We start from the raw sequence: 25,418 nt of genomic DNA, 5'->3' as shown, positions 1-25,418 counted from the left end.
GCTCCAGATAAACAATAGAAGATACAAATATGACTGGAAAATCAAGACAAGGCTGCGATAAAGATTGCCATCCACAGCTGCCTAAAAAGCTAACTGTCTCATTGCAGAAGGGTCGTTGGAGCTGAACTCAGCCGGACGCGTTTTAGAAGTTGATCAGAGTAAAGAATATGCAAGCGCGAGGCAGGATCAATTTCAGACCACTTTGAACGAAACTGTCGTCTACAGAGAAAGAGTCCTCACGTGACTCGACCCCGCCTCAATATTTTGAGATTGAATAACCTGTAAATCCCTCATAGATAATAAGCTATCCAAAGACTTTCATGTAGTCAGGTATTTTTCTAGCCCCTATTCTCTTGTGTTGTAAGATATTATGTAAGTCACGTGGTGGTATGACTACGGTACAAGGGCATCGAGGACAACACAACTGTTGTCCGTGCCGTAGTTAATCAGCTTCATACGATGGAATAGGTTAAATATAAGGCTTAGCTCGCGGGGTTCATCTCGGTCTCAGCAGTCCTCGGCGAAGTACCCGCGACTTCACGGATGGATATTCTTGTTGGCTGTCCTGCGCCGCTTGCTTGAATAAGAACTTATTGGTCTGAACTCCAACATTTGGACTTGGTTCGTGGGAAGAGATGCAGTAGTAGTCACCCTTTGCCGGATCTCTGGAAAGCACATTGAAAGTTCGTAAGATAGAGCTGTAAATTCCACATTGGAGGAGGCGCGTCATGTGACTATAATTCGCGGGTGCTGAGCGCTGAGGCCCAGTTCAGTTGTTGTGCGACAATGTGGTTGAACGAGCAGAGATTTGGTAAATTTGATTTGGTGTAAGCTGATTGATTTCAAATCCAAAGGTTGCCAAGATAAGATGTGAACCCCTCATAAGATTCCCGTATGTCGCAGCTTTGTCGATGTATATACCACTCATCAATCATTCATTAAGCGTGACGCCCAACATCAACGTTTCAGTCAATCCCTGTACCCTAAAAGTTGCGGTCTGTACCTTTCTGACGGTTGTGGTGGTGCTTGGTGCGTAGCCTTGTCGGGACATAACATGATCTAAAAATGTAAATTTGTTGCACGTCGCAAAATGAAGTCTAAAAATGTCCCTGGGATATTTTTATCTGATTGCGAAAATAAGGTCAAGAACCCGGTCGGATGAGAGTGGTGTTCCTAGTGGAGGGGTGAAGGATTCCCTAACCGAATCAATAAGGACGGACACACTGGGGATGATGACTCTGTTAATGTTTCTCATAAAGCGCGTGATTGTTGCGGACGTCCTGACCCTGTGGTTAATCGGACTTGTCGTGATCATTTGGTTTGGTGTATTCTAGGTTGCTCTGGTCGGTCGCTTGTGGTGGAGACAATGATCGGATGTGCGATATTAGATGGTAATCTGAATTTGGCATAGGTTAATTCCGGTGGCTATCCATAGTTTATTCGGACGATGGGAATGAATAACTGAGTAAAGTTTCTGGTGGTGGAAATGTTGTAGTGGTGGAAAGCATGCAGCTGCTCAGGTGCGATGTTGTGGCAGGTAAGCTTGAAGTCAGTAACAAAGTAGATGAAGCCAAAGAAGGGAGGTGTAGGATCCATCCTGCCTGTCTGATACCTATGCAATGATGATGGTGTCTCACTGTACCAATCTCCAAAGCGAGATATCTGGAAGGTAGTTAATAGCCATTTCTCTCTAACATAGCTAGTCGCTCCATTTGAGCCCGCTATGCCACGCTCCACCAAGCACATCCGAACCGGAACTTCGATCGCTTCTTAATTGTTAGTGTAGGCTGCATTACCCAACTTCATCTGGAGATAGTCCACCCCAACCCGCACCAAATCGGGCAATTCTGGTGCATACTCCTCGAGTATTGACATGTTGGGGAAGCGAGATTCTTGGACGGTCTGGTCTTCCCGTCATCTCCCACATCACGCTCCGCTCCACTCCGCCAAAATACGGAAAGCACACCGGCGCAGTTCGGGAGTCGGGGCATTCGGGGGTTATCTATCGTATGGATAATTGGCCGTGGTCCTCCTCTGAGTCCTCTCGGATGGCCTCCCTATGGAAGTCAGCACCCTGCGTCATGGCGGGAGGACTGCATCTCTTGGCTCTCGCCCCTGGGTTCGTGTGGAGAATTGGATTTGTTCCGTGGCCTGAAACCGATCTGGCGAGGAAAAAGATGAGGACTCAACGGAGCTGGGGCTGGCGGGGGTGGTCGGGTTTTGTAGTGATGAAGGGACCAGCTGTGCGAGGAAACTCATCCAGGTGAGGAATCGGACGGACAATCGGAACACGTGTTCTCGCGAGATCTTCCAGAAGAAGTCTCCGTGTCACATTTCTGAAGATGGTGGGTAGATGCAGCCATACTTAAAAGATTCGGGTTCGTCGCGATGTGCTTTCGTAGCTTCGTACCTGTGTAAGAGCATCAGCCAGCACCAGCAATTTGGACTGGAGTACGGCAGCTCTCCGACTCTCATCAGCGGAAAAGTGGTGGCCCTCGAAACCGTTCGGACAGCTTGTCTCATTGGCCATAGACTGCATCTGCCCCATAATTAGGATCTCCCTCCAACCCTTTTGGGCCTAGCTTCCCAACGCGATAGCTCGGTCGCCGATGCGCCAAAAATCCGGTGAGCGATAGTTGAGAGCAAAAGAGACAGCTTCTCCTCACACTTTCTCACCATTTGAACAGTGCAGTCAACTCCTCAACTCCTTCCCAAAAACGACATTGCAGACATCGAGGTTATCCCCCTCCGGTCTGCTTCTTCCCCTCTTGTCCTTCAATTCATCTTCCCTCCCTTCAGTCGTTTTATACCCAGCTACAGGAAGTGTCTTTTGGGCTCGGCGATTTTATTGAGGCGTCTTACTTGCATCAATTGCGAATTCAGACGGCCGGTATTGACTTGCTGGCTTTTACATCTTCCCGGAGTAACATCAGACTGAAATTCATCACTGGCGGAACACTCTTAATTGCTCGCCTACCACGAGCGTTGAAACCACTAGAATGGCCCAAGTCAATGGAAGTCGCGGCGTCAAACCTGCCACTAATGGCACCGTTCCTGTCATGAACGGCTCAACTTCATACGCCGCGAAGCACAAGCTAGCAGACCACTTCATCGGTGGGAATAAACTTGAGAACGCTGCTCCTAGCCCTGTGAAGGACTTTGTTGCCCAGCATGATGGCCACACGGTCATTACCAGTGTAAGCCCATCTTGATATCAACAGTCACGGAATATGCTGACAACTTCAAGGTCCTGATTGCCAACAATGGTATTGCAGCAGTCAAGGAGATTCGATCAGTACGAAAATGGGCTTACGAAACCTTTGGCGATGAGAAAGCGATTCAATTCACGGTGATGGCCACGCCAGAAGATTTGGCAGCCAACGCCGACTACATTCGAATGGCAGATCAATACGTGGAGGTGCCCGGTGGAACAAATAACAACAACTACGCCAATGTCGAGTTGATCGTAGATGTTGCGGAACGTATGGATGTCCATGCGGTTTGGGCTGGATGGTAGGTTTTGCCTTTGGTTGTGTGTTTGATGACGGGAAGCTGACTTCACTAGGGGGCACGCCTCAGAAAACCCAAAACTACCCGAATCCCTCGCAGCCTCCCCAAAGAAGATCGTCTTCATTGGTCCTCCCGGATCTGCTATGCGATCGCTTGGAGACAAAATTTCTTCCACAATCGTTGCCCAGCACGCCAAAGTACCATGTATACCCTGGTCGGGAACTGGTGTCGACCAGGTCGAGGTCAACGAAGATGGAATTGTTACAGTCGAGGACTCCATCTACATGAAAGGTTGCGTGCAGTCATGGCAGGAAGGTCTTCTGAAGGCCGAACAAATCGGTTTCCCTGTCATGATCAAAGCTTCCGAGGGTGGTGGTGGAAAGGGTATCCGAAAGGCGGACAGCAAAGATGGTTTCGAAGCTCTATATAAAGCTGCCGCAAGCGAAATTCCCGGATCGCCAATCTTCATCATGAAGCTAGCAGGTAACGCCCGCCATCTGGAGGTTCAATTGCTGGCCGATGAGTATGGAAACAACATATCTCTCTTTGGTCGAGATTGCTCCGTCCAGCGAAGACATCAAAAGATCATCGAGGAGGCACCTGTTACCATTGCCAAGCAGCCAACTTTCGAAGCGATGGAGAAAGCAGCTGTTCGTCTTGGTCGACTTGTAGGATATGTCTCGGCTGGTACCGTTGAGTATCTATATTCCCACGCAGACGACAAATTCTACTTCCTCGAACTCAACCCCAGATTGCAAGTTGAGCATCCAACGACCGAGATGGTCAGTGGTGTCAACTTGCCAGCTGCACAACTTCAAGTCGCTATGGGTCTGCCATTGCACCGAATCCGTGACATTAGATTGTTATACGGCGCAGATCCTTCGACTTCCTCCGAAATCGACTTTGACTTTTCCAAAGAGAACAGCTCCATGACCCAGCGTAGACCAAAGCCAAAGGGTCATACAACCGCCTGCCGTATTACCTCTGAAGATCCTGGAGAAGGTTTCAAACCATCCAGCGGTAAAATGTCGGAGTTGAACTTCCGAAGTAGTTCTAATGTCTGGGGTTACTTCTCTGTTGGAACGGCAGGTGGTATTCACAGCTTCTCTGACAGTCAATTCGGTCACATTTTCGCCTATGGTGAGAATCGTGCGGCTTCGCGGAAGCACATGGTTGTAGCTTTGAAGGAGTTAAGCATTCGTGGTGATTTCCGAACCACTGTCGAATACTTGATCAAATTGCTGGAGACTCCTGCATTCGAGGACAACACCATTACCACAGGCTGGCTCGACGAGCTGATCTCCAACAAGTTGACTGCCGAGCGCCCAGACCCTATATTGGCTGTCGTGTGCGGAGCTGTCACCAAGGCCCATATCTCTAGCGAAGCCTGCATCAATGACTATCGCACATCTCTCGAGAAGGGTCAGGTTCCTGCGAAGGACATCTTGAAGACGGTCTTCCCAATCGACTTCATTTACGATGGCCATCGCTACAAATTTACTGCTACTCGATCCAGTTTGGACAGCTATCACTTGTTCATTAATGGATCGAAGTGCTCAGTTGGCGTCCGAGCGCTTAGCGACGGTGGTCTATTAGTCCTGCTCAGCGGCAAAAGTCATAACGTGTACTGGAAGGAAGAGGTTGGAGCCACTCGTCTTAGCGTTGATGGCAAGACTTGCTTGTTGGAACAAGAGAACGACCCTACCCAGCTGCGAACACCATCGCCCGGAAAGCTTGTCAAGTTTACTGTTGACAATGGTGAGCATATCAAGGCTGGCCAACCGTTTGCCGAAGTGGAGGTCATGAAGATGTATATGCCACTTCTCGCCCAAGAGGATGGTATCGTGCAGCTCATCAAGCAGCCAGGAGCCACTCTTGAAGCTGGTGATATTCTTGGTATACTCTCGCTGGATGATCCATCCAGAGTCAAGAGCGCCCAACCCTTCTTGGGTCACCTTCCAGATCTTGGACCACCACAAATCGTTGGTACAAAGCCTGCTCAACGTTTCGTCCTCCTGCACAGCATTCTCGCCAATATTCTGAATGGTTTTGATAACCAGGTTATCATGGCCTCCACCTTGAAGGACCTCATTGAGGTTCTCAGAGATACAGAACTTCCCTACAGCGAATGGAATGCGCAGTTCTCCGCTCTCCATGCCAGAATGCCACAGCGCCTAGACGCTGTCTTCACCCAGATCGTGGACCGTGCCAGGTCACGATCTGGCGAATTCCCTGCCAAGAATCTTCAAAAGACGCTTTCCAAATTCATTGACGAAAGTGTCGAGGCAGGAGATGTGGATCTGTTGAAGTCAGCTCTTGCTCCTCTTCTTGAGGTAATGGATCGATATGCAGAGGGCCAGAAGGTCCACGAATTCAACGTCTTCTGCAGGCTTCTTGATCAGTACTCATCAGTAGAGAAACTTTTCTCTGGGAGAACCTCCCGGGATGAGGAAGTCGTTCTGAAACTCAGAGATGAGAACAAGGACGATATTATCAAGGTCATCGGTACCGTCTTATCTCACAGCAGAATTGGCTCCAAGAACAACCTCATCCTTGCCATCCTCGAGGAGTATCGACCAAACAAGCCTAACGCTGGAAATATTGCCAAGTACTTCCGCTCATCACTCAAGAAGCTTACCGAGCTTGAGTCAAGACAAACAGCCAAAGTGTCCTTGAAAGCGCGTGAGGTACTTATCCAATGCGCCCTACCATCTCTTGAGGAGCGTGCTGCCCAGATGGAGCATATCCTTCGTTCTTCAGTTGTCGAGTCTCGATATGGTGAGACAGGCTGGGAACATCGTGAACCAGATCTCGAAGTCCTCAAGGAAGTCGTCGATTCAAAGTATACCGTCTTCGATGTCCTCCCAATCTTCTTCGGTCACCAAGACCCATGGGTGTCGCTGGCAGCTCTCGAGGTTTATATCCGCAGAGCTTATCGTGCCTACTCGCTAAAGAAAATTGAGTACCACAATGACTCGACTGAGCCACCTTTCATCGTGTCTTGGGATTTCATTCTACGCAAAGTTGGTGCATCGGAGTTTGGTATGCCGGTTCAATCCTCGGCACCATCAACGCCAGCAACGCCATCTTACGAGGGGGGCAATCCATTCAAACGTGTCAGCTCCATCAGTGACATGTCTTATCTTGTCAGCTCTGGTGACAAGGAACCAACAAGAAAGGGTGTTATTGTTCCTGTTCAATACCTTGATGAGGCTGAAGAATATCTCATGCGGGCCTTGGACGTCTTCCCAGTTGCAGGTACCAAAAAGCCAGCCAATGGTTTAATGCCCGAACTAGGCGGTAGAAGAAAGCCTGCTCCTAAGATCGATACTGAGGATGAGCTTACCGCTGTATGCAATGTTGCTGTCCGTGACTGCGAAAGTCTCGACGACGCTGAGACACTTGCGCGTATCAACACCATCGTCAAGGAATACAAGGACGAGCTTCTCTCTCGCCGCATCCGAAGACTGACATTCATCTGTGGACACAGAGATGGATCATATCCAGGCTACTTCACCTTCCGTGGTCCCAACTATGAGGAAGACCAGAGTATCCGTCACAGTGAGCCAGCATTGGCCTTCCAGCTTGAACTTGGAAGACTCTCTCGCTTCGCCATTAAGCCAGTCTTCACTGAAAACCGCAACATCCACATTTATGAGGCAATCGGAAAAGAAGTTGAGGGTGACAAGCGTTACTTCACACGTGCGGTTGTTCGACCAGGACGACTACGAGATGAGATCCCTACCGTTGAGTACTTGATTTCCGAATCAGACAGACTCATGAACGATATTTTGGATGCTCTAGAGATTATTGGTAACAACAACTCCGATCTTAACCATATCTTCATCAACTTCTCTCCTGTCTTCCCACTTCAGCCTCCTGAGGTCGAGAAAGCCCTTGGTGGTTTCCTCGAGCGTTTCGGCCGTCGTCTCTGGCGTCTGCGTGTCACTGGTGCCGAGATTCGCATCATCTGCACCGATCCAGAGACCAACATGCCATATCCTCTTCGTGTTGTCATCTCCAACACCTCTGGATATGTCATTCAGGTTGAGATGTATGCTGAGCGCAAGTCCGAGAAGGGTGGCGAGTGGGTCTTCCACAGCATTGGTGGTACTACCAAGATTGGTGCTATGCATCTGCGACCAGTCAGCACACCATACCCAACCAAGGAATGGCTCCAGCCCAAGCGGTACAAAGCCCATCTTATGGGTACGCAATACGTCTACGATTTCCCAGAGCTGTTCAGACAAGCTATCCAAAACAGCTGGACCAAGGCCGTCAGCAAGCACGCCTCTCTAGGCGAGAAGCAACCACCAGTCGGAGAGTGCATCGAATACAGCGAGCTTGTGTTGGATGACCAAGACAACCTTGCTGAGGTTGTTCGCGAGCCAGGTACCAACTCTCATGGTATGGTAGGTTGGATCGTCACCGCCAAGACTCCCGAGTATCCTCGTGGACGTAAATTTGTTGTCATCGCCAACGACATAACATTCAAGATTGGTAGTTTCGGACCCAAAGAAGACGCCTTCTTCTACAAGTGTACTGAGCTTGCGCGAAAGCAAGGTATTCCTAGAATATATCTCTCTGCTAACTCTGGTGCTCGCATTGGAATGGCTGAGGAACTTATTCCTCATTTCAACGTCGCTTGGAATGACGCAGACAAACCAGAAGCTGGATTCAAGTATCTCTACCTCACCGCCGATGCTAAGAAGCGTTTTGAGGATGGCAAGAGAAAGGATGTCATCACCGAAGAAATCACTGAAGACGGTGAGACTCGATACAAGATCACCACCATTATTGGTGCCGAGGATGGTCTTGGTGTTGAGTGTCTTAAGGGTTCCGGTTTGATTGCAGGTGCTACTAGCAGAGCGTACGAGGATATCTTCACGATCACCTTGGTAACCTGCAGATCTGTCGGTATCGGTGCTTACCTGGTTCGCTTGGGTCAACGTGCCATCCAAGTTGAGGGTCAACCTATCATCTTGACTGGTGCTCCAGCTATCAACAAACTTCTGGGTCGTGAGGTTTACACATCCAATCTTCAACTTGGTGGAACACAAATCATGTACAAGAACGGTGTCTCTCACATGACCGCCAACGATGATTTCGAGGGTGTGGCCAAGATTGTCGAGTGGATGGCCTATGTTCCTGATAAGCGCAACAACCCACTTCCTATCGGACCAGCTGTCGACACTTGGGATCGTGACATTATCTACACTCCTTTGGCCAAGCAGACATACGATGTCAGATGGCTCATCGGTGGTAAGGAAGATGATGAAGGTTTCATGCCAGGATTGTTCGATAAAGACTCGTTCGTTGAGACCCTTGGCGGATGGGCCAAGACTGTCGTTGTCGGTCGTGCTCGCCTTGGTGGTATCCCAATGGGTGTCATCGCTGTTGAGACCAGATCAGTGGAAAACATCACCCCAGCTGACCCTGCCAACCCCGACTCCATCGAGCAAGTCACCAATGAGGCTGGTGGTGTTTGGTATCCAAACTCCGCTTTCAAGACTGCACAAGCTATTAAGGATTTCAACAATGGTGAGCAATTGCCATTGATGATCCTTGCCAACTGGAGAGGTTTCTCTGGTGGTCAACGTGATATGTACAATGAGGTTCTCAAGTATGGATCTTACATTGTCGATGGCCTCAGCAAATATCAACAGCCAGTTATCATCTATATCCCACCTTTCGGAGAGCTACGTGGTGGTTCATGGGTAAGCTTTCTCCTCCTAACTTTCATAATCATTTCTAACAGTTTTAGGTCGTCGTCGATCCAACAATCAACCCAGACTACATGGAAATGTACGCTGATGAGGATGCCCGTGGTGGTGTCTTGGAACCCGAGGGTATTGTCAACATCAAGTACCGCCGCGACAAGCAGCTCGAGACTATGGCTCGTCTTGATCCTGAGTATGGTGCTCTCCGCAAACAGCTTGCTGACAAGTCATTGAGCCAAGAGCAACTTAGTGATATCAAGGTCAAGGCAACTGCTCGAGAACAACTCTTGTTGCCAGTGTATCAACAAGTTTCACTTCAGTTCGCCGATCTCCATGACCGTGCTGGACGTATGAAGGCCAAGGACGTCATCAAACGTCCAATTGTCTGGAGAGAAGCTCGTCGCTTCTTCTACTGGCGCGTGCGTCGTCGTATTAACGAAGAATACATCCTCAAGCGCATGGCCACTGCCTCCAAGAACCCACTTGCTTCTCGATCTCGTCATCGGGATACTCTCGCGGCCTGGACTGGCGTTCCTAAGTTCGAAACCGCAGATCGTGACGTTGCTGTCTGGTATGAAGAGAATAGAAAGACTGTTCACGAGAAGGTCGAGGCGCTCAAGACTGAGGGCGTGGCTTTCGATGTTGCTGGCTTGTTGCGCAGCAATACCAAGGGTGGTCTTAAGGGTGTGCAGCAGATGTTGAGCATGTTACCTGCTGCGGAACGTGAGGAGGCTTTGAAGTTTTTGAGTTCTACATGAACTGTATGAGAGAAGAGGTGTTTTGTAGTATAGTATAGATATGCTTTTTTTTTCTTCCTTTGGGGATTGTATAGTTTTGGGAAACTGGAGGGGGCGTTTTTCTCGACATTATTTAAGATGTGTTTAAAATATTAGGTGGTTTGAATTGTGGGGTTGTCTGCTTACTGCAGTGCCTGTCGTTAGGAGATGGATTAGAATGAAATGTGAATTATTTCAATTTACATGGGATTTTATTGTGATTACTGTCCTATGGGTTATTATTACGATATTCCTTATGAGCAAAAGCCTACGACGAGAAGAAGAAACACGCAATGCGAGAAAATAACCACCAACTTGAACAGAACTCGCAAACTCCTCACCTCCTTCCTCACAAGTCAATCCCCTTTCCCCTTTAGTCCCCACCTCGATCTCATCCTCCCTCCCTAACCCTTCACAACCTTCGGACTCTCAATCACCTCACTCCCCTCCACCTTCGGAACCGTCATCCTCAACACGCCCGCCCTCAGCTTCGCATGCAACGCCCCATGCTGCACATCGACCGGGAAACTAAACGCGCGGACCACCCGCCCGTGCCAGCGCTCATTCAGCGTGACGTGCTCGCTCTCCTCTGCTGCTTTATCATCGTCTTTCTTCCCCCCTTTCGCCGCGTCATTACTGATAAAACTATGACCCTCCTCCGCGGTGCTCATCACAGGCACGGCGCTCGCTTCTGCCGGTTTAGCATGCGCGTCGTGTGGATAAGCGTCCAACATCAACGTCCTGGAATTCGTCCACCGCAATTTCACTTCCTCGGTCGCTTCGAACCCCGGGAGTTCGACGTCGATGGAGAAACTGTCGGGGGTTTCCCTTATGTCGGCTTTCGGGATGTGGTATGGCGGGCTGTCTTCGAGGTTCTTGAGCAGGTGGCCGAGTTTGTGTCGGGTTTGTTCGAAGGCGTGGTGGTGTACCGGGTAGGATTTTGGGACGGAGGTGGTGTAGTAGAAGTCTGGGGGGTAGGCGTAGAATGCTGCCATGGTTTTTTTTTTGGGAGGGGGGGAGGAGGGGGTGTGGAGATGGGGATTGGGGGTTGTGTGTCTTGGTTTGCTTGCTGTGGATTTGTTTGATTTTGTGTGTTGTATTATTCTGCTGTGTAGACCACTTACTTATACTCCCCATCTCCGCCATCACGATACTGAATGTCATAGAAGAATATCACATCATACGACTCCTATAACCATCACATGTCCCCAAGACCACGTCATTTCTCTCTCCCATTTCCAAAGATTGATCGTTGGTTTATTGGCAAGGTCATACGATCCTAAACATCACACCATGAACATGCCATTGCTTAGCGAGATGGTGAATCATGTAGAAGTTTCCAGATTTGCAAAACATGTTAAAGTAGGGTTATTTAAGTTGATATGATGTCAAGTGACCCATGTGCGGTAGGGTTGTTTGTTGCAAAGCGTTGATTTTAGCTAGACTGGGTTTTTCTATAGTAGCTAGATCTTGAAGAACTTCTAGTAATTATAGCACGGGGTCTTGATATAAGCCAATATGCTATCCTATATTCTTAGTGAATGCTACTAGTAGTATCCAAACTACAAAATTCTATTTATTTTCAAGATTTTGGGATGTGGTAATAATCATACCACTCACAACCCCCCCCTGTGCTCAAGAAGAATCACTACACCTTTCCATATTAACCACTTAAAGATCCCGCATCGAAGATAAACGTAACTATTTAAATACTATCTTATCTCAATCCTTATATAATTGGGTTCCTCCCGTCCAAGTAAGCTTTCCAATAGAAATAATGTAACTCGCCGTATCAACAACCACATGATCACTATGTTAAAAACGTAATAAGCTCAACGTATATGTCCACTACCCCCTAAAAGAATTGATATACCGCACTAATTCGATTTATAAGCCCTCTTCCTATTCAATCAAACTTATGAAAAATACCCTCCCTTTCTAAACTCCCACGACATCACCATCCCATTCATAATGTCCACCAGTATTTGGCAATTGATCTATACTCATTACACTTAAAAAATTTCAGGAATGAGTCAATCACCAAGAGTATTGAACAACACAGGAATCAGCTAATTCCATGCTTGCAAAATAAAATCCCACACCTCCCTTTTTCGAACACACCACAATCCATCCTACCTTATCACCCAGCCCGTAATTCGGTGATACACGTAGTCTTACTCGGAATCACGATACACATGCACGGACGAGTAATTTTCACGTTCTTATAGGAAAGTTCAATACCTACAACCTAAAAACTACAAACATAAAACTTCTTACCCCGTCTTTATATCCATATATCTCATCCACTCTTCCTTAGCTTCTAGTTCCTTGGAAAATAAATAATGGCGGCTCGGCAAGCGGTCTCGTCTGCTGCCTCACTAATTTGAGACATACACATTAAATATGCGTCTAAGGATGGTCTCGTCGTGGAAGCTCGACGTTCGATCCATTTATGGTGGCTGACACAGCGTGACCGAGTTTAATGGCTATACGTGACTTCATTGCATAATATTAACTTGGACAAAATCTATTTTCGTATGGATCAAATAGCGGGGTTCTACAAAAACTTCACATCTACTGATGGATTATAACGCCAGATACACAACCCCTTCCATGCAATTCCTCGCCCGTCAACTCTTCTTCCCGACGGCTTTACATCCTCTCCACAGGACTCAACCCCAACAGCCTCATCCCATTATACAGCACCACGCGAGCGGCATCGTACAGCGCCATCCTCGCCTTCATCAACTCCCTCTCACTCCCCACGATCCGGAGGTGATCATACGAACTACTCAGCGCGTGGGTCATCTTAAATAGATACGTGAGGGTGGTAGTAGGTTCGAGAGTTTTCAGGGTGTTGGCGACGACGTCTGGGTATTGGGAGATGACCCGGATGAGGTTTAGAGCGTGTGATTCGGTGAGGAGGGAGAGGTCTGCGGTAGCGATTTCTTCGGGGGTGAGGGCCGCGCGACGGGTGATGGAGCAGAGACGGGCGTGGGCGTATTGGAGGTAAGGTCCGGTGTCGCCTTCAAAGGAAGTCATAACGTCCATATCGAATTTGTAGTTGTTACCTCTGGAGTGGATATTAGTGGGGTTATGAAAGGGAAGAAAAGGGACGTACCGTTTTCCGCTAAGATCTTGGACCATTACTGAACTGATACCGAGGATATCGGCTGTAGCTAATGGATCTTCAATTTGCTCGTATTTCTTTTCGTTTTTCTGCATTACTTCGTGCATTTTCTCGGCCACATCACGGAGGATATCATCTAAGAATTTTACTGTTCCACGTCGCGTGCTCATTCCTAGCACGAGGCCGAAATTGATGTGTTGAACTTTCTTGGCTAGCTCGTCATAACCCATCAACTCGATGATCTTGAAAAGTTGTTTGAGATGGAGATCTTGTTGCGATGCTACGACGTAGATCATGTGATCGAAGTTGTATTTTTCGACTCGTTGGAGCATTTCTGTGATATCTCGAGTGAGGTAGAGGGCGGTACCATCACGTTTCTTGATGATCGGTCGTTCAAGACTCTTTCCTGCTTTACCCGGGACGTGTTTTGTAAAGTCAATGATTACAGCTCCTTCAGACTCTTCAGTAATGCCCATCTCCTCCATCTTTTTGGCTGATTTAGCCATATTTTCCTCTAATACCTGACTTTCGCCAGAATAATCATCAAAATGAATGTTGAGGCGAGCGTATGTCTCCTTGTATCTTTTGATACTGAGATCTCGGAATCGTTTCCATTGCGCCAAAGCTTCCGGCTCACTTTCCGTCATCGCTTTGAAATATCGACGAGCTTGTTCGTCCAGTCCCTCCTTCTCGATATGTGAAAAGTCCTTGCTTGCCTCTTTTAATGCCGTCATTTCTTCCTTCTCTGCAGTCATATCCTTGTTGATTGAGACATAGATCTCGTATAAGTGGTTGATCGGGTCAGCTTGTAACGCCTCCTCGCTGCCATATTTCTTGAAACCCAAAGCCAGTAATCCATACTGCTTACCCCAATCTCCCAAGTAATTGATTCGGATCACATCCCAACCAGCCCCATCATATAAGTTTGCAAGAAATCCACCGATAATAGTACTTCGAAGATGTCCGGCATGGAATGGTTTCGCGATGTTTGGGGAGGAGAATTCTACTATCATTCGTTTTCGACCTTTCGACTCGTCCGCAGGGTCTTTCAAACCCAGATATCGATTCTGACCGAACAGAGTACCGTGCTTGATGACAGTGGGAATGAGAAGTTCTGCGAGTTTATCGACTTTGAAGAAGAATTGGATGAATGTGCCCATCACGGTTGGTTTGTGTACCAATGGTGACTCGGGAAACTACTAAATCTGTTAGTAGAGCCAGACATACGGGGCAAAGGGAAATGACCTTCTCCACCCACTCAGCAGCCAACTCATTCGGTTTTTTCCCCTTTACTCGCAACGCAGGCACTGGCAGCACCAAGTCGCCCTTTTCCAGCGTTTGTGTCCATTGCAAGGCGGGGTATACAATTGTCGCATCCACGCCAGTAACCTCCGAAAGAATTGACGATAAATGTGCACGGTAAATGTCGACTGTATTGACTTCAGGGAAGCAATTGGGGTATTTGGGTAGGCGCTCAGAAACATCCAAAGACTTAAGCTTTTCCACCAATTCGGAGGAGGCGGCCGCCATGTTGTATGTCGTTGAGGGTAGCAAACGCGTCGAGCTGGAATTGAGTCGCGTTACACAGTAGAAGGAGGATATCTGAAATACTCTGGATTTGAATTTGTGTCGTGATACTCGTGAAATACAAGAGAAGGAAGAAATCATGAATTATGTGGTGGGGGGTTAGTCAAGCGGGGTGACTGGTGACTCAAGAACGACGTGTATGGCTACAAATAAATTTCCAAAATTCTCAGCCTTAAGGGCCCACGAACAGGCCGGGAGGGTGCATCACGTGATTATGTGAAGATCTGCCCCGCTTTGTCCCTTTTCTTGGTGGAGCTGGTGGAGCACTGGGAAAGTCAACCTCTTCCTTGCCATCTCATACTTTGCTTATTAGCTTTGCTTCTTCTGGATAATTTCTCGACATAGCATTTTGCAAAGCAAATCAACCATCATCTGCGAGATCTAGACTAGTAGGTTTAGCGAGTACTACTGCAGATGAATTTTAGATTCTCAATTGAGAGCTCTCTGAGCTGCGACAGCTATGTTCATCAAGAGAGTCTGCTTTGGTCACCTCATGTAACAACAGGAAAAGCACTTATACGAAATTGACAATCTATATTCAGTGAATGGATTTCCTAGCTGCGCTCATTTCTCTCTCTTCCTCACAGATGCCAAAATGCATATTCTGTGTCGTTGATTTTATCCTACCCAGCTAACTCCGTCCTGTTAATGATTGTGGTAATCCTCCGGAATGCCTTGCTGACAACAATTATAGGACGACCTTGTAACCAAAACCCGAAAAGAGAGATACTCCCGATACTCTTCCGTTCCGTCTTATTTACATCCAAAGACAAGACATCTTAACAACGCCTTGAAAAGTTGCTCTTATGACCTTTTAAGAATTTTCTTTTTCATTTTCTCCCTCCAATAAATCAGAAGGACGGAGTTGGCTGTCCGTCATCCCTCAGGATACGCAAAAATGCACGTTCATGAGCGCCTATATCCGTCAGCTGCGTGCTCTACCTCGCTGGAAATTACTCACTTGGTCTGCTGCTACGGCTCGAAGCACCTTCTTCAACCACGATGGAATGGCTGTCAACATATTCTCTGGCTATCACGATTCCGTTTGGAGAGGAGTCACATGAGTAATCCATCTGCATCAAGGTAACTCTGATGCGATAACGACCGGTGTCATGTATGACCAAATCCGGGAAATAGAAATAAGCTCTATCCTTTCCGGTAGGGCCACTGCCGCGTCCGTTATCTGGCAACGGGTGAGCAGAATCAGCGACTCTTCCACCAAGCTGATCGTATAACGTTTCTCCTGAATCCTTGTGGATGAGAGTTACAACGGCCCAAATATGTGCTAGTTCACTGAATATATCGACATCGCTAGCCAGGCGAGCTGCCATGGGGACGGCGACACCTGGTCGAACTCTTGAAGGTGGTTGAATTGCTAATCCGAGCATATTTGCAGAAAATTTGGTTAACTTTTGAGATCTTCGGTATGTTTGTTTGCGCTGAGCCTACATGATCGTTAGTAACTATTTGCATTTGGTTTGATCTTCGCTTTCAAGGAAAGCTGACCACCAAGTGTCTGGATAGATATGCTCACCTCTGCGATCTCAAAGATTGCGAGTGAATTATTGCACTGATTTCTTGATAGAGTTGTTTGGAAGTTTTCTTGGTGGAGAAGCTCAAGTCATGAATTGTTGAGAGAAAAATATAAAGGACGTCCAAGTGGTATTTATACAATTTGCTTTGTCGTAGTGCAATCTATGGGCACCTCACCGGTACGTCGTCTTTGAGAGATATCGATGAATTGCGAGTACAGGTACTTCAAGTGCAACCGCACTTCTATTAGGATGAAGAGCAAAGGTTCCAGTGGGACGTGATGGATGTTCAGAGCACTGCACATTATTGGGAATATTTCCAAAATCGAGCCTTTGGCTTAGATGCTTTTTAACGGGTTCTTCCCTGCCTGCCTCTGGCGAGTTGAGGAAGTGACCCGGATGGTGGGAACGTTACCGCCATGAAGCCCTTTCTTCTTTCTTTTTCCCTCTTACTCGAACCTTCAGCTCTGGGTGGTCGTTTGTTGATGTTTACTAGCCCTGCATTCAATTAACAATTGACACATAAGACAGTGATTCGAACACAATAAAAATTTCCGTATGCGTTTTCAGAATGAGGCGAAGACTCGAGGAGTTGGGGAAAAGTGTCAAGAAAAAAGGAATTTAGGCTTACAACGCTAATAGCCTAACAGCGAGCTTCCGGATGGGATATTGACATGGCAGTTCATAGAACAGCCACTTCTAATTGGGATCCTCTCCAACAATCCTATGGTTTGACAAAAGGTCCTAAGGTGGCTTGTAGTAGCCCCGAGGCGCCGGTCGAAGGGTGGTGAGCAGGCGCGACCGGGATTCCAATATGCAACCAAGACATGATGCAGAGATCTCTCATATTTTTTAATCGTTCCAGATATCGTGTAAAGCAGATCTAGTGTTGCTTTGCACGTCGTTTTGGCGCATGCACGCACGTCAGTACCTTCCCAGAAAACAGCCTGTACGACCGACAGTCCAAGAAAGCCCATCCCATTTCCAAGCACACCAACATGCTGGCAGTGGTTGGAAGAGGATATCTCCCACCCGCTCACCGCGGTTCCAACGCTACAGTACCTACATCCTCTGGCCACATGAGACACTCTTGAGCCCCGATTTCCAACGTAGGAAATTCGTGTTCGGAGATCGTACTATACCATGTGCCTTGAATCTCGGTACGTAGCCGGACGATGCCGAGTTTCTCTGTTCTTACCGTCCATCGGTTCGGGCGCCACATATCCAGCGTCCGAACACAATAGGGACAACATCGCTTAAGAGCATTTGATCCTTGTGGATTTGATAATTCAACACCTCTTCTTGAGCCGATTAACTCATCACACAGAGTTGGTGATCTGAAGAATATGGAGAAGCAAACAATAGCGGTGTGAGGAGAATTATCTATCCAAATCGGCGTGGGGATTTTCATGGTGATTTGAATACGCAAATGTTGCCAAGGATGGACGTAGGGCTGGAAAAAATCATGGGTTTGTAGGCAGTCTCATGTCTTCGTTTTCTGATCACCTCCTATTATTCACTAATTAATCATCATCTGCAATAGATTATTATGCTGGAATGAGATCATATGTGAAATTTGCAGAACAGTGCACTCAAATTGTTCAATTTTGTGAGCCACTCGAGAGCACTTTCCTCCACTACAGTAAGTAAGCGATGATCCTACAGGTCGTTCTTACCCTCTGCTGTCAACAATGACTTGCTCCTCAGCGAAGAACTCTTGGTCCAATCTTCTGTCTTACCAATGTTGAGGATGAAGTAGTTTATTCTACTCATATCATCGTCAACCCTTCGCATTATTACTCAATTCCTATTCTTCATCGAGCGGCATGTCTTATGTATTTGGATTATAACTTCTTGGTAACCGATCACGAAGTTGAATATCATCAGTTGCTTCCTCAATCACAGTGTTATCCTGAACACGTTACTTCTACGTCCTGCCATTCGGCTGCTTACTCTTCTAATATGAAAAATTGGCCATCAATCAAAAGGTTCGAATCAATTCCCATTTGATGGGAGCACATCACTTACATGTATCAGGGGTCCTAAGCCGTTCAATCACTCCATACCTGCTTAATGGCTTTGACAATCAGCCAGGGTCTGCTTTTTATCATCCTCTCTTGTGCAACTGGACTTTGCGTCGGATCCATCATAGTATACATGTCACTGCTGTTCTTTCACCGCCGACGAGTGGAACGGATCGAACCCGAGGAGGCAATGCGTGAAGCCCATCCATACGCCTGGCGAACGACAGTCTGAATATACATCTTTCAGCCGTGCCGCGTGGCTCATGTCGGGAAACTCTCGGGTCAGTGTCATCGGACCCTAGTCTTGGCCACCTCCCCCTCTAGCGGTGAAATGGGGGGAATATGCTGCTGTGAGGAGGAGGATGGGGAGTACGTGCGGGATTTGCGGACTGAAAATGGGTCATCACTCCACACCTAAATCTCTGTGAGCCCTTTCGTTTATCTAGGTTGACGATGCTCTTGAAGCACAACATTACTGCGGCACAACAAGGAAGTAACTACACGATAAGATGACAGTTCAGTCACAAGTTACTGGATAGAAATTTTCACTGTTTCGATCACATTCGGAACTTACCACTGGATACTCCCTGGAGCCTCAGTCATGCTTGCTGAAGCAAGCTCTAGGATTTGCTGACTCTAGCTGCGTGCCTGCTGCGGATGGGTTCCGGAAACAACTGTAGTGAAGGCGTATGCAGCCGCTTCTTGGTTTGGTAGACGGCTTTTGTCAAATCTTCAAAGTGTGACGTCCGCAGACGAAAACGAATTCTAGTCTCCTGTCACCCATAGTCTCTCATTGGCTACTGTTACAATGATGAAGATACGGTTCGCAGCCTGGATGACCAGGTAGATTGCTGTTATTCTACACCGCTACCGAGATTGCCGACATCTTTCGCATTGACGGACAGGGTGGTGTCTTTCTATGTACACTGAGCTGACACACTCATACATGCTCTCTCGTAGGGCTCACTGGGTCTGTCATGGAGTCCAGCTGATCATTTTCATGAAATCATAAATTCTGAGACTCCGGTTAAGTTGGCGACATATCGAGGCTTAGAACTTCACGGTCCATAGAACTTTTCAATCAGCCACTCTAGACTAAGTTGCTAAGATAAAATACAACGTTCTCTATAGCTTTATTTCTATTGTCGCCAAGCTGTTATCAGAAATTTCTGACTTCAGAATTGCTGCACATTCGTCAGCGACTGGCAATGGAGATTTTGTATCACGCAAGCCACGACTGAGAAAGAGATATTGCCCATCATTTCCCAAGACATCAAATCAATTAAATGTCCCCAAATTGAGGCCTTATTGTCAGGTCTCGAAGGTCGTAATTCTGCTGTGTGGAGACATTAAACTCGCTTAGCGTTAAGATCAACCCCGCTATTCTGCTCCACTTTTCATCGTTATCCTCCTAATCCTTTATTTACAGGGTAATAAGTATTGTCAATCAATGAATGAGATCTTTATTGGGATTCCAGCCCGTTTGTTTCCAGCAGCTTCGAAGCCTAGACTTTTGGCGATCAAAGTTTCGTTTTCATGCATTGCCTGCTTCGTACATTTGCGCTTCATGAGACCTTGTTTTTAAACTCCCGGGGTTAGCCTCACGATCATGAAAGCCTTTCACTGGCTATGGTATTATTGAACGCGAGTCAGTTAAAATTGGGTGTTTAGGTTGTATAGATGCAAGCTTACTAAAAGTTTTACGACTTGCAAGTTTCTTTATGAGTTGTATTGTAAACTCTTGGTTACAATGAAGTGAGAGAAAGCGAACAGGAGAAAAATGGGAAGTGTCTAGGCTAGTTGGTCATATAAAAATGTGTTATCGGCATGGCAGCATGCTTGAAAGCAATTAATCACTTGTTCATTCTACAGTATCTATTGACATAATCAAAATACTGAAAATACTGCCGAGGCAATAAATACCAAGTACCAAAACACACCGCAGATTCTCTATCCACACGACACCAAGCCCGACGCGGGATCTCAGACTCCCTATGCGGGCCGAAAAGGTCAAACCAAGTCCGGCTGTCAGCCATCCGACGACAAATGGCTTTTGTGTTCCAGCGAGCAGTCATATTCTTCTTGGTTGGGCCTCGCTTACCCTTTGCAAATATCTCACTTACCCGCGCTACGCATCTTCCGCAAAATTATGGATTCAAGCTACACAAAGATGCGCTTAGGCGGTATGGGTGACTCGGGCGGCTGTGAGGTTTCGGGCTCGTCATGGGGAATGGACTCTACTTACATAAGGTAGATATACTTCCTACCTCTCCGCAGGCAATAATCTGCAAGCCAGATACGTTGGGTTCAGAATATTTTGTTATGAGACCCAATTATTGATTGCCGCGCAATTGATCCATGTATATTTAGAACGGGGAAGCTTCCGCAGCGACGCTTCTTTTTCAGCAAGCTCGACGGCACATTTGCTCTCCGGTCACACCAGATGAGCGGCACCCTGTAGCTATAGCCTCAATCGTAGCTTGGATCACGGACAATGACCTTAATTCAACGACCATCCAGCAAAAGACGGAAGTTCTAGACTCGAATCAAACACATCTTGCATCTGCGGGATTGTCGATCGAAACACCCCTCCGGCGCATATCGATCGTATTCTGTAACCCACCAGCACCTGGCAGGAGAAGCCGTACGTTGGCTGTACCCCCGTATCTGTGCTGCATAGAGCCCATCTTCCATCTCCAATGACGGGGCCGTACACGACTTGCTAAGCGATCCCTGCATGGGGGGTTGGTGTTACTTTTTCCTGGCCGCTACGGTAGACATGTCTTCACACCGTACCCTCTGCCACCCCCTTCATGGTCATTAAAAGACGTCACTCCTCCCAGCTTTCTGATCCGTCCATTGATACAATTTTGTTCCTGTCATACCGTGCGAGTCATGCTCCCGATGTGATGGTTACGCGTTTTGGGCACTGCAAATAGTTGCATGAACGACTCTTGCCCAAGATCGAACTAGAAATACTGGTCTGTCGTGTAAAGATGACGAGGAAGCTTAGGGACGGTGCTCGCCCCGACGTAATGAGGGCTTTTTCGGTGAAATATGTTGATGTCAGCGGACGAGATAAGGAAGGTCTCCGTGGAAGTGGTATTTGGAATTCTCTTCAACTTTGTTCTATGGGTTTCTGTCGTCTCTTTCTTGTGTCTTGCTAACGACCTCGAAGGCGTTATGATCGTCGAGATTTTTACCATTCAAGCTGAAAAGTCGCCTCCTTTAGGCAGGAAATTCGGCCTTGCAGATTTTGCGTCGCTTATTTCGTCAACCCCTTTTTTGTTCCGTTCTGGACAGAATCATCTAGATTTCTCGCTGTTGATACTGGATTCAGATTCAGACGGGAAGAGCAAATTCCGAGCGATTGCTTTGCAGATCTTGGTGAAAATGAGAAGAACGTGTTCAGTTTGTTTTGGAACGTGAAGCACTTTCCATCACGAAGTTATTTTTAGGAATATCTCAGTGAAATCAAGCACAAACTTCATCTCTTTCAGTATACCACTAGGCATCTGTTTGATCCTTGTAAGAAACGAAGAATTTCCAAGCACCGCCCGATTGACAGGTCATAAAAGTCAAGCTTTTTGAACTGCTTTTGTCCATTGATTTCCTTCAAGGTCAAATTTCTGAAAGAGCTTCTTTCGAAACCGTCTCGAGCGCCGTAAATTTTTACGCCGAGTTCGAACAGGATACCCAGGTTCGGCAGGTCAGCCACCAGAAGGTCTGCCTACACAGCACCCCAAGTTCTGCATGGCAGTCAAAGTCAAATATCAGCATCTATGAACAGATTATCGCGTCTGACAAAGAATCTGAAGAAATGCGGGTCAAGTTTCGTTCAAAGAGGAAAAGAACTGGTCATATTGGAACTGGCAAGTCTAAAGAAAATTCGAAATTTTGGTCGCAGGATAGTTCATGGTCATTATCTGTTTTATGAGTTTTATGAAACAAATCTTGAAAGCCTTGCGGCATCAAAATACTCAAAAGTCTTGATTTCAACTCGGACATTGCCCCCATCTCAGTGCTTCCTCCTACAAAGAGTAAGTGTTTCCTGAAAACTTGTTTCACTTGGTAAGAATAGCGCGATTAGCAGAACAGTGGAGACCTCGAGTCGAGGACCATAAAATCTGATGTTCATGTTCTTTGTACTATACTTGAACGAATCGATCTCCCAGAACTTCGGTCATGACGGCAGAAAAAAGCAAGGTTCGCAAATAAGTTAGCAGATTTTCAACAAGATAGTATTCCCTTACCCACAATTCTTTTGGACTCTCACCTTCAGAGCCAGCACAGTAATGTGACATCGTGGCAATGTGTTAACAAACATTAGTGAGAGAGAGAGAATTATCAAGTGTGAATTGATTTCAATTTCTATCCTCCCGAAGGTCTCAGCATTTAAGAACCTCGGTAGACTTTCTTACCCATAAAACCACTTCTCTCCAATCAAAGCAAAATGTGAACTCCATGCAGTACAAACCAGAATAGGCTCACGGGCAAACCATTTCATCCCACGATATCTCTCCAACCAACACCTTTCCAATTACCTCGGATTTTGCCAGCAAAACCCATAACCACAATCAACCAACGCCCATTCCTATCCGCGAGGAATATTATAAGCATAATTCCAACCCAGCAATGAAGGCTGTCCATTCAGATTACTCAGCGATCCATGCGTCCAAGTCGGAGCAGGATCAACCATATGCCAAGCATATCGCTCAACATAATCAGTTCGATCCAACCAAGGCAGAACTTCTTTCATGAATTGGATTTGTTGAGTTTCAGTTGCGCCTGTGAAAGCACCGCCGTTGAACTGTAATCTCAGTTTAGCAAGACTCTCCACATTGTTAAGCTAGGATCAATATGAACTTACCTCCGTAATCCAAATCCTCCGCCCCCCAATCAACCCCTTAACCATCTGCACCCACCCAATAAACTCCTGCGCATTCGTCCCGCCATACCAATGCATATTCACAAAGTCCACCTGGCAATCCCTGCAATAGTTATTCAAGAACGCAGTGATCCATCGCGTGCCATCCGCCGAGTTCGTGATGGCTGGGGACCCGAGCCACGCTTGGTTGCCGAAAGGTTGGATGTACTTGCGGTACGAGTTCGCGGCTTGCTCGGGCCCGATGCAGGATTGCCCGCTGTTGAAACATTGGTCCGGTTCGTTGAAGCCGAGGATGTTGTTGGCGCCGCGGTTTATGGAGTCTTGGGCGTTGCCGAACCACTGTGAGATCAGTCTGGTGTTGAAAGAAAGCGAAGATGAGTTGAAGCTTACGTTTGTGGTGTGAGCTGGTCCATCACCCCAAAGCATAGGAACAAACTGGACATATGGTGCTCCAGTAGGAATCCGGGAGTCCCAATTGTACATCCAGTTTACCTTAGTGCCGGCGCCCCAGAAACTTTGAATATATTTCACATCATTAAATGCAAGGCCTCGCTTATTTTGAGCTGGGTTGTAGACGGGTTTACCGCCTGGGACTGGTAGTGCGGGAACTGCTTCGGCGTCTGGGAGTGTGAAAGAGGGAGGGTGACCAAGTCCTGCTTGGGGTGGGCCTTGAGGTGTTGATTGGGAGGGAAGGGCGGTGGTGATGGAGAGGAGGGTGAGTGCTGTGAGGAGTTGGAAGTGCATGGTGGGCTCTGTTTCTTGTTAGATTGTCTTTTCCACGAATCATGGCTAGGAGATTGAATGTCACTAGGTCCCGAAGACAGCTTTTCTGGGGATTTTGTTAAACGTTGTATCGAGATAGAAAGAAAAAACTCACAATTCTGACCGCTAATCCTGGGATAGGGTTTCAAAGGAGTGTTGAAACTTGAGCCTTGATTTCCCAAAGAATGAATGTCCAAAGCTATCTTCCAATTGAAACAACCAATGATTGCAACACAAACGCCTTGAAAGGGACGGAGGGGAAGTCGACCCAGTACCAGACCGGGTGATTGGATTGTAAAGAGAAGAAGCTAGTCAAAGAGGGGAGAAAAGCCAACTCTATATACTTCAAAACCTACTCAACTCCTACCGTGAATCATTTCAAAACTCCCTCACCTAGTGCTACCCCTCCTTATAACCCTTCAGGTGATCGATGGTGCAATTCCAAAAGAGGACCCGTGATTGGATTTGGAAGCTGAACTCTGCGGTACTTAATAAAGGAAAGAGGTGAAGATGTGTTGTTGAGGCTTTGCTTTCAATTGAAGTGGATGAGAGGGTAACGAGCGAGTATTGATAAGACTAATTGAGATAACAATCAGGAGGGGAGATGAAGCTGGTTCACGAATGGTGATATTTGAGGAAGTGAAGTTCTTGAGATAATACACCTAGAATTTATTTTCCGTTAAAGTCTTGATAAGTAGCACATCTAAAGATCACTGAAGCCAATTAGTGTTAACCTTCCCAACAATTAAACCACACTGTCTTGCTTGAGACATAAAGGACACATAGTGAACAGTCACCCGTTCACAGATCTTCTCTTGGAATTTTCGGTTCGAGACAAAACCTTTGCCATAGTAACCAGAGACACATCACTACCGCAAGTTCTACGCACTCCTTGTAAGAATATTGAAATCGGAGACATTCAATCGCCACTTCAATAAACCCGTACTCACAGCTTTAGCTCTCTTCGAATCACCCTTGTAGCCAGTAAAACCACGGATAAACAAGAGCACACACTAAGATAGTCAAGTGTCAATATCAAGTTTCAATTGACAGACTGAAACCAGAACTCCTTACCACCAACTCCAACCCTCACAACCTCATCTCTCCCCATCCCATAAAATTTCATACTCACGAATAACAATCCACCTAAGCACAAGCCTCAGAATAACTAAGTACCTACCAATCTCACCTTCCACCTCCTGCTACAAACAAAATCTCCTCTTGACCCTACTTCCCTCATATAAACAGACTTAAAACCAAAAAGCCTCCTTATCGCTGACTTAATGCTCACAAACTCATCTCTCTCCCAAATACACCTCCAATTGTTATCAAGCACGGATACCAAAACAGCAGAACACGCGCACCAGGATAGATAGGTGTTGATATCACCTTCCAGTTCCTGTCATGATAGATGGTCAATCATTTCTGAATCGAAAAAAACAGAGCTTTCTGAATGATTCGAAGTAATTTAAGCTACTCCATACCATGA

At 46.9% G+C, this 25,418-nt stretch overlaps 5 protein-coding genes across 5 annotated transcripts; 1 reads left to right on the top strand and 4 right to left on the bottom strand.

Annotated features, from left to right (window-relative positions):
- Window positions 1-2,999: 2,999 nt before the first annotated feature.
- On the top strand, window positions 3,000-9,988 carry GLAREA_06013 (ClpP/crotonase; the record flags this gene model as incomplete). Its single annotated transcript, XM_008081427.1, has 4 exons — window positions 3,000-3,197; window positions 3,248-3,513; window positions 3,566-9,227; window positions 9,275-9,988. 4 exons carry the CDS (start codon window positions 3,000-3,002, stop codon window positions 9,986-9,988), a joined length of 6,840 nt encoding a protein of 2,279 aa, XP_008079618.1.
- A 422-nt stretch (window positions 9,989-10,410) lies between these two features.
- On the bottom strand, window positions 10,411-11,001 carry GLAREA_06012 (HSP20-like chaperone; the record flags this gene model as incomplete). Its single annotated transcript, XM_008081426.1, has 1 exon — window positions 10,411-11,001. The coding sequence occupies one exon, from the start codon at window positions 10,999-11,001 to the stop codon at window positions 10,411-10,413; it is 591 nt and encodes a 196-aa protein (XP_008079617.1).
- A 1,657-nt stretch (window positions 11,002-12,658) lies between these two features.
- On the bottom strand, window positions 12,659-14,666 carry GLAREA_06011 (Nucleotidylyl transferase; the record flags this gene model as incomplete). Its single annotated transcript, XM_008081425.1, has 3 exons — window positions 12,659-13,079; window positions 13,128-14,332; window positions 14,382-14,666. The coding sequence occupies 3 exons, from the start codon at window positions 14,664-14,666 to the stop codon at window positions 12,659-12,661; spliced, it is 1,911 nt and encodes a 636-aa protein (XP_008079616.1).
- Window positions 14,667-15,574: 908 nt separating this feature from the next.
- GLAREA_06010 (uncharacterized protein) lies at window positions 15,575-16,111 on the bottom strand (the record flags this gene model as incomplete). The annotated part of the gene is made up of 2 exons (XM_008081424.1): window positions 15,575-15,639; window positions 15,685-16,111. 2 exons carry the CDS (start codon window positions 16,109-16,111, stop codon window positions 15,575-15,577), a joined length of 492 nt encoding a protein of 163 aa, XP_008079615.1.
- A 6,762-nt stretch (window positions 16,112-22,873) lies between these two features.
- On the bottom strand, window positions 22,874-23,911 carry GLAREA_06009 ((Trans)glycosidase; the record flags this gene model as incomplete). Its single annotated transcript, XM_008081423.1, has 3 exons — window positions 22,874-23,089; window positions 23,150-23,506; window positions 23,558-23,911. The coding sequence occupies 3 exons, from the start codon at window positions 23,909-23,911 to the stop codon at window positions 22,874-22,876; spliced, it is 927 nt and encodes a 308-aa protein (XP_008079614.1).
- Window positions 23,912-25,418: the final 1,507 nt, after the last annotated feature.

Source organism: Glarea lozoyensis (assembly GCF_000409485.1).
Source record: "Glarea lozoyensis ATCC 20868 chromosome Unknown GLAREA15, whole genome shotgun sequence".
In the NCBI taxonomy this organism is placed as follows: Eukaryota; Fungi; Ascomycota; class Leotiomycetes; order Helotiales; family Helotiaceae; genus Glarea; species Glarea lozoyensis.
The sequence above is the reverse complement of the archived record's forward strand: the minus strand, read 5'-3'. Positions and strand labels throughout refer to the sequence as shown.